This window comes from Hipposideros armiger, unplaced genomic scaffold (assembly GCF_001890085.2).
Source record: "Hipposideros armiger isolate ML-2016 unplaced genomic scaffold, ASM189008v1 scaffold_698, whole genome shotgun sequence".
Taxonomy (NCBI): domain Eukaryota; kingdom Metazoa; phylum Chordata; class Mammalia; order Chiroptera; family Hipposideridae; genus Hipposideros; species Hipposideros armiger.
Window position 1 is genome coordinate 122,514 of NW_017732048.1, and position 22,042 is coordinate 144,555.

At 35.6% G+C, this 22,042-nt stretch overlaps 1 protein-coding gene across 3 annotated transcripts in view; it reads left to right on the forward strand.

Annotated features, from left to right (window-relative positions):
* Positions 1-22,042, forward strand: part of LOC109373272 (uncharacterized protein C8orf34-like) — a 186,780-nt gene that overhangs the window by 116,110 nt on the left and 48,628 nt on the right. For all 3 annotated transcript variants that reach the window (XM_019627008.1, XM_019627010.1, XM_019627009.1), the window contains exon 4: positions 743-819. In XM_019627008.1, the coding sequence (XP_019482553.1) occupies positions 743-819 (77 nt within the window). The remainder of the gene's footprint in view (positions 1-742; positions 820-22,042) is intronic.

A 22,042-nucleotide genomic window follows, 5' to 3' on the forward strand; every position in this document is an offset into this window, starting at 1 on the left:
TAAGAAATCTATTTTAAAAGCCTTCAGTGGTTTTAAATGCCTTCTTCTTAACTGAATTTTTAAAATTTTAATAAAAGGTATTAAAACACAGAGTATTTCTAGAAGCTCTATAAATTTATTCTTATTGCAGAATTTTATATAAATCCTTGTTGTTATAATTAACTTAACCCAGCAGACATATGGGAAAGGTTGCCAGTATTAGTCACGTGTTTGAAAGTCACTGCTCATTTACTCCTCAGCCTATCTAAGCTAAGTAATCACAGCGTCTTGCTTGCTACATTAAAATGGAAGACTTAACCATCATTTCACAATGTACTCCAGAATTTTCCATCCCGTTTAAAAGGGAAAACACAAAATAGTACTTAAATTGTGTGGCCAAGAAAGAAAAAAGAAGACAGTTGATGGATAAAACAAATAAATATAAAATTACAAAACCAAAAACAGAACATTCATTGTAAGCTCCAACAATTAACTGAATAATATGCTAGGTTTGTTCTATCCAAGATGGCAGCAACTCTTACACATTTCCTAACTTCATTGTGTCCTTCTATAGACATTCTTAACATTTTTCATAGTTGTCCGAAATAAAAAGCATTTTACACTCTATTTTAACTCACAAACACTATGATTTTTCAAGAACCAGTTCAGTCCAGTTTAATACCATTTTCATGTCAGGCTTATGCATTAGTGAGTTAATAAGCAATATGTGACTATAATTTATTCATTCTTTTTTTAAAAATAGGTTCTTTACCTCAGACTGAAGAAGTAGTAATGGAAGAGGGTGGAGAATTTGGGAAACCATCTAAATTAACAGGACCTGTAAGTATATTAATTTACTTTTTTTTTTTCTCTAAAAGTAATTTACTTCACTGATAGGAAAATATGAAAGATATGGAAAGGAATAGGAAACAATATTCTTTAACAACTATTTTAAATGTGCATACAGTGTTTCCCCAGTCATGCAGAGTGTCTATATCAGTAGGTGGCCACTTGCCTACAGGAGTACAGCAAGACAAAAACTCTTTCAGCAATTAGGGCCTAAGATTTGAATGAGATGTGATAAGCTAAATTCTGGTATTATTACCTGTTTGCTTTTTCACATGAACATTCTATAAGATTATGTGTTGCCATCGTAAACCCGAATAAGTTTAACTATGCATATATGGATAGAAAAGTGAATGTTTTGCATATCCTGAAAGTTTCCACACGACATCAGTATGCTGTTATTCGTTGTGAAGTCCTCGTGATATTTTTGTTAGCCTAAATCTCTTCAATAGAGTATATTGGGAGAAAACCAGTACGTTTAAGATTTTCAATGCAATATAATGTTGAAAGAAGAAATACAAAAAAAAAAAATTGAAATCACAAATAAATCCTAAATGTAAAGTTTATAAAAACTTGATTGTTTTGAAAATGACTATGCAATCTCGCATTATCCTAAACTTAATATTTAGAGAGGGTTTCTATACTACAATACTTTCTATATTAGTTTGCTACGGCTGTCATAACAAAGCACCACAGACAGAGTGCCTTAATCAGCAGAAATGTATTGTCTCACAATCCTGTAGGCAGGATCCAAATGTAAGCTGCCTTCGTTTCTTCTGAGGCCTCTTGTCTTCTCCCTATATCTTCACATCATCATCCCTCTGTCTGTGTCTCTGTCCTCATCTCTTAGTTTAAGCACACCAGTCATATTAGGTTAGGACCCATCCTAATGATCTCATTTAACTTAATTACCTCTTTAAAAAATGCTGTCTCAAAATACAGTCACATTCTGGAGAACTGAAGGTTAGGATGTCAACATATGAACTTGGGGGTGGGGGACATAATTCAGCCCATCACACTCTCTTAAGATGTTACATTACTGGGAACATTATTTGGATCACAAGATTTGGTAGAGGGCACCTCATTTTCTAACGGATTTCATAGTAAAATTAATTTTAAAATCATTGATGAAATTAATGTATCTTTGTTTATATGTTACTTTCTCATGGAAGCTTCCCTGACCCTATTTAATACTTCGAATTTCTTTTCTTTATTTTTTTTGTATAGTACTTATCACCTTCTACCACATTATGTCATTAATTTACTTTGTTTATAGGCTGCCTCCTTCCACATAATGTCAGGTCTATGTGGTCAAGAATTATTGTGCTTTGTTTTTTTTTCATTTTTGTATCCCTGGAAAAGTACCTATACATAGTAGACACACAATACATATATGATGAGTGAATGAAGTTTTTTTTAATCAATAATTTCTTATCATGAGATGAAAAAATATATTTTCCTTTATTGTAAAATGGTAGGACCTTAGAAATACAAAGAACCGTGGCAGCCATCCAGTTTAGCCTTTCCTCTCATTTACCTCACAGTTCGGAGCTGCTGTCCCTTTCATCCAGTGTAAGGCCATCCATTCTATAGATAAGGAAACAGAAAGTCAGGGAAGCATAGTACAGGACGACTCCCAAAGCTAAAACAGAGATAAGATTAGGAGTAGGCATGAGTCAATTTCCCTTCTACTGCACATTCTTGATATTTCTAGTGCTTTCCTGTTTCTTTTAGAAGTTTATCCCTATTAGTTAGACATTTTCTTATATTCCGTACAGGTGCTTAGCACTACATAGTACCTGGTACTTAGTACTTAGTACTTGGTGTTCATTCTACCTCTGGCAATAGCCTGAGTCCAAACCTTCTTCCTGTTAACTGATCTCCAGGTATTAGAAGCAGTTAGCATGTGCCATTGAGACTTTTTTTCAGCCCAAACATAATCTGTTTTTTCAACCAAATCTTACATTGTATAAGATTTCAGCACCTTCAATGCTTGCTCTGAACACATTCTTGTTTGCTAAGTCCCCTATTAAGTGTGGGTTATGCCACAACCAAACCCAGGGTTCCAAATAATGTTCCCATGTCAGAGGGTATAATCAGGGATGTACTGGCTGCAAATCTTATTTTTGGAATATGACCTGGGGCTGTATTAACTTTTTTTAAAGGAACAGTCTGACATTTATAAACTTCAGTGTCTCCATAATCTCATGATGATAAAAACATGTCATCATTTAGGCTGTGATAATCTGTCATTAATCACTTTTTTGCAAAGATTTGTTTTATCATCTGTGAATTCCACCAAGCCCGTATATCTCTCTCATATTTAAAAGGATACAGTTAGATTTATTTTCTAACCATTTTATAAAATCAAGATATATTCTGTTTGTAGTATTCGACTTACTTAATAATACCTAACAACCCAAAGGGGGTGGGTGGGGGAAGAATTAAATTTTTTTATCAAATTTTTCCTGAGTGATTACAAAGTGGTTCTTAAAGATTTTGGCTTTTTTTTTTCCCCACGGTGCTCTCATAGCGCTATCCTAGTGCAAAAACCTGTTCTAAGTCAATTTTACTTGTTTCCATTTATCACTGATTAGATTTTGAATTTTTGAAAATTCTACAATTCTATTTAATGTCAAATTAACCATTTAATTCTTTTTTGGAAATACGTGGAACAGAAACAATACATGAATAAATTAATATCAGGATCTTGAACATAATTTCTAGATGGTAGCTGTTTTTATTGTGAAGAAAATGTGGTTTTTTAAAAAAAAATATGTTATGTCAAATTATGATATTTTAGATACAAATTTCCCAAAACATACTTTTGTATTTCTTGGAATTGTATTTTTGGTAAATGAAGAAGGAAGTTTATCTAGATATGAGTAGAGAATTGGAATAATACAGAACTTTTTTTCTTTATTACTGTAAGAAATACAAAATATTTCAAAGCAAATTTTGAGTCATATCCTGCAAAAATATAAACATATCACACATGTTGAAAACCATTTAGAGTAATTTCAACACATGCTGTCTCTCTTTGCTAAGTTTTCATGTTGGGTATTGGATAGTAAATAGTGGGTAACAGGCTCTTGGGAACTTTTTACCCAGTGGCTTCACCTGTGTTCAAAATATTCTGTGACTATTTTGTGAATACTTGAATGAGGTAAAGGTAACGTTTAGATTTAGATTTTTATTGTTCCCTTAAAAGCAACTCATTCTTTTGGAATTTCCCTCTCCTTGTTCCTCCTTCTGGTTCTGGAATGTCTCTTAGCATGTCCAGAGCTTGCGAAGTTTATAGCTGGATTGCCAAATAAATCTATGTATTAAAAATGAACCAACAAAAAGAAAAATTTAGGAAGAAAATACCAAGCAGCAGATACTCTGACCTTTTAGTTCATAAATATAACACATATTTTTTAAGACTGATGATTCATAAAGACTTAATATCAGTGATTTTTTGAGAAACAAAAAAATCTTCATAGACTAAAAATGTATATTTAAAAAATTCCCCACAAAGGATGCTATTCTCTCATTTCTCCACCTTCTGCCTCTTCTTTGACACCCCTGATATGAAGGATATTATTACACCTTATTAAAACTGTACCAGATGTCCAGGCAGTGTTCCATCTATGTAACTTCAGTGCTAGTATCGATGCTTTTTTTTTTATTTCACAAGTTCTACAAAATTCTTAATCTAAAAAATTATCTTTTATATAAAACAAACATGAACATAATGGAAAGATGAAATGATAATTAAGAAAGACATTTGAACATTCCATACCTCACTGACTTCTTACGTCCTTTGTAAATCTCTCATTTGTTTTAGTCATTGGTCAATACTGACCAGCCCAACATAAGCTAACTTCCCTAAGACTTTGTGTAACTGCTCATCATTTCTTCATCATTAAAAGAAGGACGTCTATAGGGAAAGGTTTCTTAATGCCCCAGAGTTACCAAAAGTTATATTTTTTGTATATTTTCCTTCTGAAGAGTTTTATCTATTTGAGGAGATATACTCATATACAACTAACTAGAATAACGGTAGTAATAATAATAATAGTGATATCACATTTGTATAGCACTGTTTAATTGTTAAGCATTTTCACACACTCTACATCAATTGCATCTGAATTTTGCAATTCGTATGACTTATTTCTTAGGCTTGACAACCTTACTGTGAAATAAGTGGCACTCAAAGTTCTAGATGAACCTACTGAGCTTCCAGAAGATCTGGTGATTTGTCCCAGATCACATCAACAAGGCAGAACTAAAACTCATATTTCCTGGTGCCTGAACTCTCTTCCACAGAACTTGTCAGCATCCCTATGATTATTAAGACACTTCCAAATAGCACATGTAACAGAAGAAGGATAAAAAGGAGGCCATTATCAGTAGCCTATATCAAAGATAGGATTATTCATTAAATTAATTCCTAGTGAACAAGTTAGACGTTTAAAGGATGGGTTGAGAAGTTGAGTTTTTATGAGAGGAAGGGGTCTGTAAGTTTAGAGCATAAAAGACTAGCCTTGTGTGGGTCCTTCACAACTGGAGAGATCTGAGAAATCAGGGCGGTGTGATAAGAACAGGATCTTAAAATTGGGAGGGTATTCAGGAGAGCAAAAAGGAAGATAATACAGGTCTCAGAAAAATTCCCTGTGGCACACGATCGAAAAGCTGGACTCAGGTGATTCCAGAATCGTCTTCATAAAGTGTCTATTGAGCTGGATTGGAGGTAACTTCAGTTACTTTCTAGCTAGATTAATACTGTGCTTTGTTGATTAGTAAATAAACAAAATGTTTTTTTGATAACTATAATTGGAAGACATGAAGATAAGGAAACATTGATGTGTCTACTTCCAGTCATACATACGAGTGACACCCAAATTCGGAAAAGAGTTTTGACAGGAAGAGCATTGTTCCTAAATGACTTTCTCTTGACTGGAAAGAAATGGATGAATTGTTTTTTGTTAACTTTTTAAAATTTTATTTAGCCAGTGGGGTACCTAGGAAGGTCAGCAAAGACTTCTACCTGTATTTATTTTTCTGTTTTCACTGTTAGCACAGAGGATTACATCCTCTTATATAACAAATCCTGGGTGGGTGCTCTTGGGAATTGTGTTAAAAGAGAAATTCCACTGCATACAATGAGCAATGATTGCTGAGACTTAAGGAAAAATTCTTAATCTGCTGAAATCCTATAACTTTTCACCATAAGCAGGTAGTACAATGTCTTTTATTTCAATGCTCCGGACACCTGCATACTCCTTTTAATCCAAATAGTGTGTGGCCTTGGAGAGTCATACCTTTTATTCCATTTCTTCTTTCCCAGGTTTTTACCTCTTATAAGGCATGCCGAAAAAGCCTTATACATTTCAGAGATATAAAATTACAAAATTATCACTTAGGTTTGACAATATGCATAAAAAAGAATTGTACCCATAGCTTTCCAGTATAATACAGGTATGAATTTTTAGTGGGCCTTCAGACTATTTTTTTAACTATGAATTTTGATAACTCTACTTCCTACCATATTTCTTACTAATATTTTCCGCCCTACACTAATATTTTCCCTTCCCTCGTGAAAATTTTTACTGTTTCACTATCCTTACAACTTGATATTTTAAGTGTTTCCAATAAAACATCCTTTCAAATTCTTTTTCATAATACCCAAGTATAATTTTATGGTAAGTAAATTGTTGCACATATTTTAGAGGTTCATATTTCTACGTAAATTGATTTAAATAGCTGGTCAATGGGAGGAATACTGAATGAATAGTTTTTCTTGCATTATATCCTTAGCATAAAAAAACAAGCACACAACTAGCATTTATGTAATTAAGGCTAAACATATTTTAGCTTGGACTCTTGCAAAGTGGCAAAGAAAGGAAATTATTTTTCATTATCATCTCATCAAATAGAAATAATAAATTATGGTGGGTTTTGTGTCTTGAAAGTAGTGTTGACAAATTGCTGGCAGTTAATTACAAGAATGAATTGTCTGCTAAGGAACAGCAATTAGTACACATTTTGCTCAACCCCAAAGGTTTTTACCATTTTTTTCCTCTTCTAGTCTGTGGAATTTTGGTTGTCTTTTATCACTCACAGATCTAGGATGCCAATTAAACTACTTAAAACCAAGTACTATAGTAGTCAAGTTATCTACCAAATTTTGGAGCCTCATGGAATTTTTCCTTTGGACATTTTAGGTTTGTTGATTTCTAACACATTGAGGATGGAAATATATGCACAAACCCATGCAAAAATTGTTTTTTAAAACTATTATGAATTTTTAAATTGTAACTTCTACACGTCACATTTGCATCAAAAAGATGGCTTAAGATGGTTAAGTATAACATCATAAATATTTAATCGTTGATTGTAGCTTCTGTAATTAATCAGCCTCTTTACATAATTTCACTGTTTCTCTACTAGTAGATTTATGACATTATTCTTTGGGATCAGTTAAATTCTGTATTTTATATTTAAGGTAATTGGAAGGAAGAATGGCCCAATATGCATTGATGTAGAACACGTACAGTGGGGTTTTAAGGAAATAATACCCACAAGATGCATGACAGCATGCTATCAATGCCCTGATATCCCAACTCATGTGGAGTCCATTAATTCGTATAAATATGATGGGCAAAAAGAAAATCTATTATGACGTTTTCAGCATTTTGAGGTTTTTGCTACTTCTTTATTAAAAGTGATTGCCAGCTACTGCAAATTTCACTTGGTATGTAAATAGACTAAAAGGGAAGAAAAACAACATGGATTATCTTTGTGCAGTGACGTACAAACCCCATACATACTCTGATTATGATCTGTGCAGGGTGTGTGCTGGAAAGGCCTGTTTGTGTGTGAAACACATTAAGTTAATATTCAGTCCCTTGGCGGGGATGGAAAAACAGTAACATCCCCATAAAAAGGTTTTTCCCTCCATGCTTATCTTTTTCTTCAGCTAAGCAAACTACACAGATTACATAAAAATGATTAGCTACAAAGTGCTTTCCTACAGAAACTTAACCTTTGGTGGGCTTCCTTTCCCTCTCAATCACGTTAATCTAATCAAGATCACATTTATGCATGATTCTGACAATTAAGTTTGTGACCTCATCCTAGAAAAAGTGCTACATACCTCATTGCTGAATATCACTATGGTCACCTTTGATGTACTCCCCTTGGGAAGCTATGCACTGACACCAGTGCCTAGTCCACCCTTCAAAGCAATTTTGGAACTCTTTTTCTGGAATGACCATCAGAGCTGTCTTTCTATTACCCTTGCTGTCCTGAATGTCATCAAAATGTCTGCCTTTCAATATTTCCTTTATCTTCAGGTAAAGAAAGAAGTCATTGGGGGCCAGATCAGGTAAGTAGGGAGGGTATTCCAATACAGTGTTTGTTTCCTGGCTAAAAACTCTATAACAGACAATGCCGTATGAGCTGGTGCATTGTTGTGATGCAAGAGCCGTGAATTATTGGTGAAAAGTTCAGGTCGTTTTTGTCTAATTTTTCATGCAGGCTTTTCAGCACTTCCAAATAGTAAACTTGGTTAACTGTTTGTCCAGCTGGTACAAATTTATAGTGAATAATCCCTCTGATATCAAAAAAGGTTAGCAACATTGCAACAAGTTCGCAAACTTAATTGTCAGACCCTGTATTATAAGCGGTCACACATAGAAAGTCTGAGTCGCAGGAGTGTACTGACTCAAACTGAAGAAATATATATTCCTGCTATTATATCAACCCAATATAATATGTATTAAAAGAGCATTAGGAGAAAAAGAATACTTTAAGGACTACTTTTGACAGGATATTGACTGTTGGGTCATGTTGAATGACTGTCTCTTTTTAAGAAGTTTAAGTTTCTTTTCCCTTTTCCATGCATCGTAGATTTGGAGGGATTTCCAAATGTTAATAAAATATTTAAACTACAATTTGGTGTAACTTCTTATTATCTCTGTTACAGTTTTTCTTATTCCAAATTTGTTTATTTTTCTTATTTTATATATAATGGTATTTATTACAAAATTTTTGAAAATTCAGTAAAGAAAATAATTCAAAATCCAAAACCCATAGCATAAAGATGAATTTTCACATTTTGTTTTATTTTTCCATTTTTTTTAATGTTTGTATATCTATAAATATGTCATATTATAATTTAAATTTTGGACAATAGTCCATAAGAAGCTTTACATTCTGATTTTCTTAACTTGAAATAGCAATGACAAGAGTTCACATAAAGTTCTTTGTAAACCTAATTTTAATATCTACGTATTAAAGTCTTATCAGTTTTAGTGTCTATTAGATCAAATATCCTCTTATGTTTTTAAAGTCTAAGACCTTAATTTTAGTGTCAAACCATAATATAGAGTTGTCATATTTGAATTAAGGTGAGATTTTTAGGTTGGATTTTCCCAACTGGTTAGTCCCAGGTTACTGATGGTCATGAATTGGTGACAGATGTTCTGGGATCCAGGCATTGCCGCCCTCAGGGTAACTGGTTTGGGTCCCATTCTGGTATAAACAGCCTATTCCAGGCCCCACAGTGTGTTATACAAATATTATTATTTTCTGTGTTTGTTTTGCTGGGAAACACTGCTTTAGGTGGCTTCTGGGATTTCAGGCTTAGAATTAATGCTTAGAAGTAATGCTTTGGAGAAAACTGCACACAAAGTCATCATCTATATCTCATGGTTTTCCTTAGGCTAGATTCCTAAGAGGGTCAAAGAGTGTGAACTATTTTAAACTTCTTAATATGTACCAGTAAAAGCCCATTTGCCACTTTTACTGGGAATCTTCCAAACCCTTACCAGAATTAAGGATCCTTTGAAAATATATAAATGAATGAATAAAAAATTCACAAAATGAATTTGTCATACTGATAAATGTAAAGTGGAATATTATTGGTCCTGAAAGTTGGATTTCATTGTTTACATATATTTTTTCATTACTAATGAACAATTTGTACATATATTTATTAGATTCATGTATTTCTATTATGAATTGTTTTTGCTTTGCCATTGGATGTATTCCTTTGGGTTTGTTTTTTCCCCTATTGACTTGTTAGTATTTATTATGCATCAAAAGTAATAACTTATTTCATTTCATATTTGTGGTAAATATTTTTAGTAAGTTTTCTCTTGCCTTTTAATGTTGCTTATGATAGTTCTTTCTATTATACTGAAACTATACTTTTTCTGATTTATTTCATTCCTTTTAGACATAGCTTCCTCCCTCCCAATATTGAATAAATATTTGCCTAAAAGCTCTTTACATTTTTTCCTTAAATTCTTTAATCAATTTTGAGTTTATTTTAGTGGTTATTGTGAAGTAAGGATCTAACAATATGTTCTCAAATAAAGTTTGTTGCTATCATTTGTTTTGGAGAACTCATCCCTTTCATATTAGTTTGAGTTTTTTCTTTTTATCTTAATTTAGTAGGGATAATAATGTCACAACTAATATTTATTTAATATTAATTTTGCCAGGTACTTTACAAACATTATGCATTATTCTTTGCCAGAAAGTCTTCATTATTATGTAATTTATAGATGGGAGACTGAGATTTAGGGAGATGTGAGAACTTGCCTTGGGTCCCTCAGTTTGTAAACAAAGGGGCCAGGATTACACCCACCTGAGGTGTCCCAAATCCAGGGTCTGCTCACTTAACCATCTGGTCAGTGAAAAGTTAGCCTCTATCAGCCTACATACTATTATTGTTTTAGTATTGTAGCTCTACATGTTTTAATATAAAGTAGATAAAGCCTTCCCTTTCATTCTTTTTTTTTTCAGAATCAAAGAATTTAATCATTGTACAATAACCAGCTATTCTTTATCACAGCCCTGAAACATAGCTTCTTGATTTTTTTAAAAAATAGAGGTTTCCAGGTTTGATTTTTTTTTTTTTAAGATTTTATTGGGAATTGAGGGAGGGGAACAGCATTGGGGAATCGGGGAAGAGGAACAGACAAGTTGCTGTCCTTTTGTTCTTCAGTCTAGTTGTGGAGGATGTCGCTTCACTGACCCATGTTTGTATGATCATTGCACTCTTCCTGGGTGAGGCAATCGGTCACCGGTCATTGGTCTGCCACTCAGGGCAGCTCACGGCAGCTCTCTCCCGTTGCCAGCCGCTCATGCTGGCTGCCAGCCACTTACATAGCTCACGGCAGCCCACAGCAGCCCCACTGCAGCCCACGCCATCGCCGGCGACTCATGGCAGCCCAGCTCCAGGTTGAGCTGTTGTTCAGCATCTTAGCTGTAGAGGGCAGTGTCACTGGTCCTCATGTGGGATCCAAACCAGGCCCTTCTGCTCAGAGTTGGCGCTTCCAAGCCAGCTCTTAACCAGCTGAGCCACTTGGCCGGCCCTGGGTTTGATCTTTTGAGAGAAATTTGGTATATAATTTGCCAGAATACAGGATTCTACTCATCAGTTTCTGCAGTTTATTTATTGGGTTGTCGGAAAAGTCATGACCTATTTTATCTGTTTTTCGTTGCAAAAATGCATCATGACTTTTCTGACAGCCCAATAGTTTGCTTATATTAAAAAGCATTTCATCTAGTGATTTTTTCAGTTTCTAAAACAAAGCTTAATATTTACAAGAATCTTATAAGTTAGAGACAGAACTGATCTCTTAACTTTCAGTAATTTTGTTCAGTATGTTGGAACATTTTGAATCAGAACTAACGCAAGTTTTTTGTGACAAAAGGAAGCTGAGTGTTTTATAAGTAAATGTCTCTCTAATGTTGCAACTCTAAAAAGTTATTTTTATTTCTTAGAATCATGAATCAGATGCCTGTATTTCCTACAAATCTGAAATTCTGGGACTTATCATTTCTTTATAAATATCATTGATTTTATTTTAATGTTTCTTAAGAAAGTATTTACATTCGAATAATAAGAAAGCACACATGTCATAAAAGGGCATTTTTAGAAAGACCCTTTAATCAAAGAAGAATTATAAAGGATATATTGCCTAAGGAGACAAACTTCAAATGAGGTCAAGAAAAATAATCAAGACTTAGCAAACATCTTTACTTGGATACCACAAAAGTTGAGTAATATCCATGTAGAGTCAATTCTTCAGGAAGGAAGGGAAAAAAATACTCAGATCTTAGATGTGCAAGTTATTTAGCTCTGCCAGCGATGCCATTTCCTTACGCTTGTCTCTTCCCATGGTTCCACCACTTAAAGACCACGTTAGTGATCAACTCAGGGGAACTAGGTAATGCTTTGGTGCACTTGCCTCCCTGCATTGCGTTTCGGCTAGGTCATAGGATGAATGAATGCTCCCTGACTGTAATTTTGCTTGTAGTCGTTTCCATGCTGAACGTATCTGCCACCTCCAAATTTCTTCTCTCTCCATCTCTTTCTTTTGGCCAATGATAAGTCCTCCGCAGAAACTTCTTCCTATAGAATACAGCCACTGTTTCTCCCAGACAACTAATCTAGGAAGCTGGGGACCATCCTAGATCCCTCTGTGTGCTTCAACCCTGGACAAGGGCTGTCAGATACACCACCTAACATCTCTGTACAGCTCTGAACTTGTTTGTCCACATCACCATCCAACCCAGGAATTCTCACCTGGAGGATAAACAGGACAAGCCCCTCTAAGGGGCCAGGCCATCCTACTTGAGGTTGACCTCAAGTTGACCTGCTGTAGATATTGATAGATAAGAGGGGGAAATTAGTTGAGAATGGCTAGCAATTCTCCTGGACTATATTCCCTGGAGAGCAGGGACCCTGGCTATAACCAATGTGAAATGCTTTAGCTTTGCCTATATATTAACTTGTTTAAAACCGCCTAACCAGTCTGTGAGATAAGTTTATCTCCATTTTTAGATGGAGAAACTAGAACAAGTCTTAGAGAAGGTAAGTAACTACAACTAATGATGAAAATGTGGTTCGAACCTGCTATACACTGAATGTTCGTGCCCCCTCAAAATTCATATGTTAAACCTATTCTTCCAGTCCCCAATGTGATGGTATTTGGAGGTGGGGCCTTTAAGAGATGATTAGCTTATTAGAGTCTTCATGAATGGGACTAGTGCCCTTATAAAAGGGACTCTGGAAGGTCTCCTTGCCCCTTCTACCATGTGAGGAGATGACTGTGTTTGAACTAGGAAGTGGACCCTCACCAGACAACACACAGAAACACCAGTCTCCTTGATCTTGAACTTCCCAGCCTCCAGAACTGTGAGAAATACATTTCTGATTTTTGTAAGCAACCCAATCTATGATATTTTGTTAAAGCAGCCTGAGCAGATTAAGACAGAACCCAAGTCTGCCGTATTTCAAAGCCACAGTTGTCCACTCTGGGGCACTGCTGGGATTCAAGTCACCACTTTTTCACCTGTTTTTGGAGGCGGGGGTGCATGCACTTGGGCTTCAGGGAGCACTGTTCTAGGCTCTGCTCCCCATCAACCAGAGCAGTTCCTTTCTTGTAGATGAGCTTTGGGTATATGATTTATTTTGAAAATCAGAATTCTCCTACTATTAAAGAAACTTTAAGCAAAAGAATATTAAACATTTTCAAGACTGACAAAATTATATATAGTTATAACTACAGCTATAATTTCTCATTCATTAAATGAATTGCAAGTATGTCTGATAAATTCAGTCCTTGTAGATTTAAGTAAATTTTTGACTGCATCTTTGAATTACCCCTCAAGTTGAGAAAGAAAACAGATCAAACCCCATTCATGCAGTAAGTCATGAATAAATGAAAATTGTCAGATATTCATGAGGAAGTGTTTTATACTCGGGGACTCACCCTAGCCAATCTTATCACTTTCACTTTTAATGGACGTTAAAATTTAACTATATTACTTCTAATTCAAATGTGTAAAACACCAAATTTCCACTTCCTCTTTCTGTGAGACTGTTTAATTATTTAAATTCTGTCCTGGGAGACTGATTCTACACAATGAAGTTAGTTCATAGCCTTGAATTCAACAACACCTCTGTAGCATTTAGGAAAACCTCCTTATTCCACTGTTGACTGGTTTCCTGTTAGAAATGTTCTCCATTTCTTAGACTAGTGACTTTTTCAGCTGTTGACATAAAAGGAAAGCAAAGAAACTTAATAAGTCATCTTTTGTATATTGGAAAATCAAGCGTAACATATTCATTTTATCTGTGGTTTCTCAGTCTTTGCTCAGCCATGATGTGCAAATGTCAAATAAATAGTCAACTTTTGATGTGTTTTCACCCAGTCAGTAAAAGAGACTGTAACAAGGCAAACTTTGTCTTTTACACATCTGTGGCTGGGTTTCAAAAATCAGGAACTAACATTAATATGTGCATTGCAGTTTGTAAAATGGTTTTATATTATTTCAACACTCCTGGAAGTATGGTTGTTATTCCCATTTTCAAGATGTGAAAAGAAGCTCAGAGAGAATAAGTTTCCCCAAATCACACAGAACTAGAACTTCTTTAGGCTCGTTCTGAATATCCTTTGAAGTTTTAGCAAACCCGTGGCCATGTAGCTGGAAAACACATCAGGCAAATTATTGTACCTGTGTGAGCTATGAGTCCAGAGATCTCCATGATATGGATTCTGTGATTATCAACATCAGGATATTCTTACCAATAATATAATGAAGTAGAAAATAAAGTTTCTATCATGAGTCATACTATTCTTAAGTTATGTGGCACCTAGCACAGTGCTGAGAGCAGGAACAGCTCAGTTGATGTTTATTGGATTGAATTGAAGGAGGAAAAAATCGCTTTGACAATGTTCTATTATTAATTAGCCACCTTTTCCAAAGGGCCGTTGTCTTACATGGAACATAAGGGTGTACCTCAAAGATTCCATGACAACGCTTTTATTATAACTGCACTTGCAGCTGCAGCTCAACTGGATTCGCTGGAGTCTCTTGCTAAAGGTGACAGGAAGAAGTGGGTCTGAGAAATTTTTATGTTGTGGCCTTTAATCTCTTGAAATTTCTCCTTTTCTCTAATTACATAACATCACCTCCTAATGAGGTGTTGGAGTATGATGTGATATTATCATTATCATTGTGGCTACTCTGTCAGCATAGACTAAGCAATGGACTTGTGCTCAAGTTGGCATCAGAAACCTGGAGGTCCCAACACCTCCAAGACTTGTCCTTTCCTCTAAAACAGGCTTGGAAAGCACTCCCCAAGGCAAAATGCCCTTCAGACGATCTTATTTTCAAATCTTACAGAAAATAAAATACCTTCACCCTCTTTATCTATGACCGCCTCCAGTTCCTGATGTTTCATAATCACTCGTCCTTTTAGGCAAATATTCATTGTTTTCTCATCCCAGTTATAACAGGCAATATTGTGTTTCACCTAGTTCTCCACTACAATTTACCGACGATTCATTTTCAACTCTAAATACAAATTCTTCTTCAGAGGTTCATACTATCTGATACAATGTAATTTAGTCTCACATTTCTCAGTCATTGAGGACTTGGACACTTGGCATAACCAAACTACCTGACATCCCTTCTTTTCTTCCTCCCTCCCTCCCTCGCTCCCTCCTTCCCTTCTTTCCTTCCTGTAAACAGCTCTTCTCTTTTTTCCTGCTCTATTTTCAACCCACTCTTTCCTAATTTGCTCCAGGCTGTGGACATTCTCAAGCATCTCCCAATGGCAAACAAATACATGAATCATTTCCCGTCTCATCATGAGCGAAACAGATACCCCTTTCTGTCTTACACCCTTTACATCAAAATCCTGGAGAGACTCAGCTTCCCACCCACTAATTCTTTAATCCACCGCAAAAGTGAATATTTCTTCATCTCCAAATCCAGTGAACTGTCAGCCTTCATTTTATTTAATCTTTTTGTGAGAATTGCTATAGTTAACTACCACTTCTTTCTTCTTGAAACTCGTGCTTCTTTTGTTTTCTTTTTTTTTTAAATCTTTTTTTTTTTAGCTCCAAGTCAAGTAGTTGTTTCAATCTAGTTGTGGAGGGCGCAGCTCAGTGGCCCATGTGGGGATTGAACCGGCAACGTTGGTGTTATGAGCCTGCACTCTAACCAACCAAGCTAACCTGGCGCCCTTTCTTTTGTTTTCTGAGACACCATTCGCTTCTGATTATCTAGCTCTCGGACCATCGATCTCAGTCCTCTTGGCTAGGCCTCTTTTCTGTCTGCCTCTAAAATTTTGGCGTTTACCAGTATTCCTTCTTGTCTCTCTCTCTTCTCATCTTGCGCACTCTCTCTCAGTCATGTCATTCACACCCATGACTTCTGCTGGCTTTAAATCCACTTCTGTCTTCTGGATGCCTTCCTGAGGTTCAGAATTATACGTACCAAACCAAACCAAACCAAACCAAAACACCACCATAACCACGAAGAAGAAAACAACAACAACACAGAACCGATTCCCTGGACGCTTGTAGTGGCATTTCAGTCTTAAAATGTTAAAGCTGAAATCCGTAAACATACCTCGTTTTTGCCTGCCTTCAGAATCCTCACCATCTCTCACCCAGGCTGTTTTGAAAATTATCTTTATGCCTTCCATCTTATACTGAATCAATCCATCTATTCAAAACTAAGAAGATTTTTCACAGCGAAAACCTGGTCATGTTACTGTTTCTGGTAGGATAACATTCAAAGTAGTTGCTGGCTTGGCATCCGTGATTCTCAACTATCTGACCCAACCATCTTTCTACCTTGTATCTTGCCCCACCAGCCATGGTGAATGGCTTGCCATCTTTGGAACCACAAATGTTACTTTCAAGCTTTCATTCATAGATATTCCATATGCCTACTTCCTGGAAAACTCTCTTGGTCTCTTTTTCACTTCTTGAGTCACCTGGGAAGCCCCTATCTTCTTCAGTATTGAACCTTCCAAATCTTTTCTGACTCCCCTTGCATCTTTCCTTTGTGTCCCGATTGCTGCTGCATCCTTGTGCCCATATCAACCTCTTGTGCTGTGATTCTTTAAGGAATTGCATTATTAATGTACCTATTTTAGTCTTTCACATTCTAACTCCCAGATGTTAGAAACTGGTCTTATTTATTTTCACCCCAGGACAAAATTATGCATGCAAAGGAATGAATGGCTGAATGAATGAATGAATGAATAAATGAATAAATGATCCAACTATGGGTCTCTGAAAATTATTATTTTTTTTTTCTGTTTGCTGCTGATGTGATGCATTGTGTTGTTTTGTGTGGCTCTCTGACTGCTGTGTCCAAGTACAACCAGCTCAAGGGGATAGACATTCAGACAGAACTGGAAAGAAACCAACAATTCTATAACATCCATCATAGATGCAGAAACTCTGTCCCTTAGTTGTTTTTTTTATTTTATTTTTAATTAATTGGTCAATCAACCAAGAATTCAATCAGTAGTTGTCCAGTCATTATGCCTGATGCTGTAGAGAGCACAGAGACATAACAGGTGTAATTTCTATTCTCAAAATGTGTCATTTAGTCATCGGAGTTAAGGAATTCACTAGCAATCAGTGAGATTAAAATTCAGTGTACAAAAATAATAACAGTTGTAATAAGAACTGACATTCACTGATTTCTTTCAATGTTCTAGTTGCTCTGCTAAGTGTTCTCCTGAATGACACATAATTTTAGCAACAAATCAATAACACATTATCTATTTTATTAATGAGTAAATTAATTAAAGATTAATTAGACTTGCTCAAGAACTCCACTTATACATGGTCCAGTGATAATTCAAACCCAGGCAATCTGTTTCCCAAGCTTTCAATAGCTCAGTACCATGTATGTTTAAGGATAAAAATGAAGGATTAAGACAAATATAATAGTACTACAAAACAATAAAGCAGGCTTCAAAACGTAATCAAGAACTCAGGAAGGAAGTGAAACGAGGGAAATCTTAAATGTTGTGAAGGTTTTGTATGTCCTATGAGAAGGAATAAAACACACTAGATGAGAAAGAGATGTGAGGACATCTTGGGTTTATTTAAAATGAGTGGTTTTATTGCAAGGGCCATAGAAACCTGCAGCGTTGTAGCAGACGATTTGTTACTGAGTTGTACAAGTAATGATAGGTTGAGGGTCCTGAAAGCCAGGTTGAAGGCAGTAGAGCTGTCTGGACACTTCTGACTATGTTCTATTAATTTTGGTATTTGAGAAGGAATAACCTGGTGGCTAGTTGATCCGGTTAAATTTGAATGGAGAATAATTATAGAGCTGACAAGGACACCAGTTAGAAGTCCTTGTCATCCTTGAGTATGATGATGAATTCCTGAAGTCAGACGAGCAATGGATAACAAGGAGGAATAGCATGGCTTTTTTTTAACCTTGCATTTCCCCTTATTGTGACTGTTTTTACTCTATTGAAGCATAATTTATGTATCATAAAATTCACCTATTTCAAGTATGTGATTCAGTGACTTTTGGTAAATATTGTGAGCTGTTCAACCATCATCATAATCTAGAATAAGGACTTCATCATCACACCCATAAGATTGCCCAATCCCCATTTATACTTAGTCAATTTCCATTTTTACTCCTAGTCCTAGGCAAACACTAATCTACTTTCTGTCTCTATAGATTGGCTTATGCTGGGCATTTCATATGAACAGAATTATACAGCCTGCGGTCTCTTATGTCTGGCCTCTCTCAGTTAACATAATGTTTTTGAGATCCATCCATGTTGTAATAGGATTAGTAGCTTATTCTCTTGTATTCATAAATTGTAGTATTTCATTGCTGGATACACCACATTTGTCTTTGTCAGTTCATGAGTTGATGGACATTTGGTTGTTCCCAACATTGGTCTACTATAGATAACATACAATGAAGATTCACATGCAAATCTTTCTGTGGATATATGTTTTCATTTCTCATGGGAGATTCCTAGTAGTAAAAATGGTTGAATCATCTGGCAAATTTATATTTAACTTTTAAAGTGTCTCCTTTGCCATTTTTAAGGGTGTATACTCAAAATCATTGAAAAACAGCTGCTAAGAGAACAGCCAAAAGGTGGGAACAACCCAGAGTCCATCAGTTAATGAATGGAAAACCAAAATGCAGCCCATCTACATAACAGAATATTATTCAGCTATTTAAAAAGCGAAGTTCTGATATGTGCTACAATATGGAAGAACATTGAAAATATTATGCCAAGTGAGAGAAGCCAGACACAAAAGATGACATATTGTAAGCTTCCATTAATATGAAATATCCAGTACAGGCAAATGCGCAGAAACAGGAAGTAGATTAGGGTTTGCCAGGAGCTGAGAGGAGGAGACAATGGGGAGTCACTGTTTAATGGTTTGGGGGGGTTTTTTTGAGGGGAGATGAACAATTTCTGTAATTGCATAGTAGTGATAGTTGTACGACATTGTGAAGGTACTTAATGTCACTGACTTGTACACTTAAAAATGGTTAAAATAGTTATATGTATTTTACCACACACACAAAAAAATATTAAAGCTTTATGTGATCTACAAACTGGAAAGTCTAAAACCCACACGAGCAAAGTAGACTTGGTTTGCTTTGAAACATTGCTGTTAGCAAGTCAGAATGGCCAGGGAAAGGATCTTTTCTCAGAATCAATTAGCCATCCTTATTAACATCATAGCTCGCTAATTCAGCGCCTGCTATGTGCATGTATAGGTCTAAGGGCTCCACAGACATTATCTCCAATTTTCATAGTATTCCAAGGAGGCAGGTATTATTATTATCCTCGATTTTCAAGATTAGGGAATAGAAGTTAATATAACCATCATCCTAGAATTAGTAAGTGCTGGAACTGGGGGTCCAGAGACATTCTCTTTTACTCTAAGGCCTATATTATATTTTGTTCTTCCAAAAATACTATGTTTTGTTCTTCCAAAATCATTTGAGCATGTACTAGCTGGAAGGCACGATGCACAAAAGAATAGTAAAAACAAAGCATTATCCTGGGGGAAGACAGAAGGAACTGGAAGGGGAGCCCTCTGATTGGGAAGCTCAGTGTTTAAGGAAATTCACATCTTGTTTAATGCTAGTGGACCCCTGGGGATACTGGAACAATGAGCATAATTTATCCCATATTGTAACATGACAGTTCCTAGCTCAGTGTATGCTCACTGTACGCTGATTTCAAATATCCTGGCTTCCTTCCAGGACGAACACAGACTTGCAAGTTCAATTACATGGCACTTCAAGTAGAACCGTGTCCTGACATTGGATGGAGGGATTAGAGTTGACTGCTGGGACAGCAACCAGGTTCAGAAAAGGATTATTATTTTTAGATTACTTTAAGCACCCAGCAGACCAGCTTACCCCTGTGCTTGAAAATATTGCAAAGGCTAAAGGACTTAATACTTGGGAGCTTTAATAGAAAAATGTAAGTTGTGTGAAGTGGTTGTTTTCGGGGTCTCAATAGAAAGTTAAAACCCTGGCACTCCACATTGTATTGAGTGGTTAGAGGCTTAAATTACAATCAGCCTCCTAAATGGTGGGTTAGAATTTATTTGACATAAAGATTTACCAAGAGTTAGAAAACTGTGAAATGTCTTTGAAAAATACTTGACTATACTAAAAGAAACAAACAAGCAAAATCTCTAAGCTTAAATAGAATATAGAGGTTAGAAAAGACACATGAATTATTGTATTATGACATTGCTTCCTGAAATTATTAGTAAAACTTATATTGAATTGAAATTTTAAAACTATAAAATATTTATATCTGTGAATTTAAAAAAATTTAGTTACAACTAATTTCCTAGAATCTCTTGTATAAATTCAGATATATACCCACAATGCCATGAACTTCCTTCAGATCACAACATGGAAGGGTTAAAATAAGGTTGTCTTTCTTTGACCAGGTTGTTAGATGCGACATCTTGAAGTGTGCGCTGGAGCTCACAGTGGTTCCCTGGAGCTGGCAGCACCATTTTTCCCCGACTCTGTTCAGTGACATCACATTGATAGCTAGAAATCAGCCTTGTGGGAATATTTACACCACAGAAATCAGCAAATGCTGCCGAATGAGAGCTTAATCCTCCCTGCTCCACCCCCAGAACTGATTGTTAAACTTCTACCAGCACATTACTGATAGAAAGAACCCAGGTGGGACATAGAGAAAATGATGCTGTAAAAACTGACAGGTGACTTTTTTGGCGGGTATTACTGGCAAAGTTTATTGTGAGTGCACAACTGGGGTTCCAGAGCCTGCCTTCCAGGGACTTGTATCCTTAGAGAGACTTCCAGAGTTATGTATAGAATGTGTGATTGGAGTTTTTCTAATTTAATTAGAGTGGGAAAATTTTCTGTCATTCTTACTTAAAATATCAGTGAGATGCCAGATTCTATGGATCAGAGACAGACTGGTTGAACTGGAAAATGTTTCCTTATTTTAACATAATGAGGTCTGTTTAGACCAGCATTTCTCTTTAGTTAGCTCTTGAATTGTGTTATTATTATTATTATTTTTTAATATTAGGAAATGCCCCATAAATTTGTAGGTAGTTCTTTTGGAAAATAATATGGATCCAATTTCCTACCAATCCACCGGAGAATGTTGATTTTTTTTTAAATGATAGTATCTTGTAAAACTCTGTACTGCTGTACATTATTTTGTTCTTGAAGGAATGCTTAAAAGAAAGTGACACATTGCATATTTTATGGTCATAGCCCTGGAATATTGAAAACATGTTCTTTTAGAGCAAATGATCACTATTTTATAAAAAGAAGGAAAAAAAAAAAGAGCACCCTTGGACCGCATAGATGTGTTTGTGAACACTGAATATAAAGTTTAATACACTATTAGAGCATGCTTTGTTAATGAATCGAGATTTATTTATTATTAATGTGGCCCCACCCACCATACTCATTGCATAAAAGCCTCATGGAAGAAAAGTGGAAAATGAAATAGTTTTAGCTCCAAAGACATTCTGGTGTTTTTAGGAAGATCACCTAAATGTACCAAGATGAAAACCATAAAGTAAATTGTATGATAACAGACTGTATACATGAAGTCCATTTAGAGTTAGGAGAACTTTCTGTAGCTTGCAAGAGTTAGATAAGATTTCAAGAGAGAACTGAATTTGATCCCTGTGCCAAAGAAGTCATTTTTAATTATTTGTTTTACTGCTCAACATAGTATCTCTTCCAACTAATCATGACGATAGAAAACCAAGAGTCTCAGGTACACTGTAGATGACCCTACTTTAAAATTTTAAGGATGTAATTTGCACACAACTCAAATAGGCCCTATGTACCAGTTCTACTTTCAAAACCTTCTTTTTTTTTTTTTTTTTTT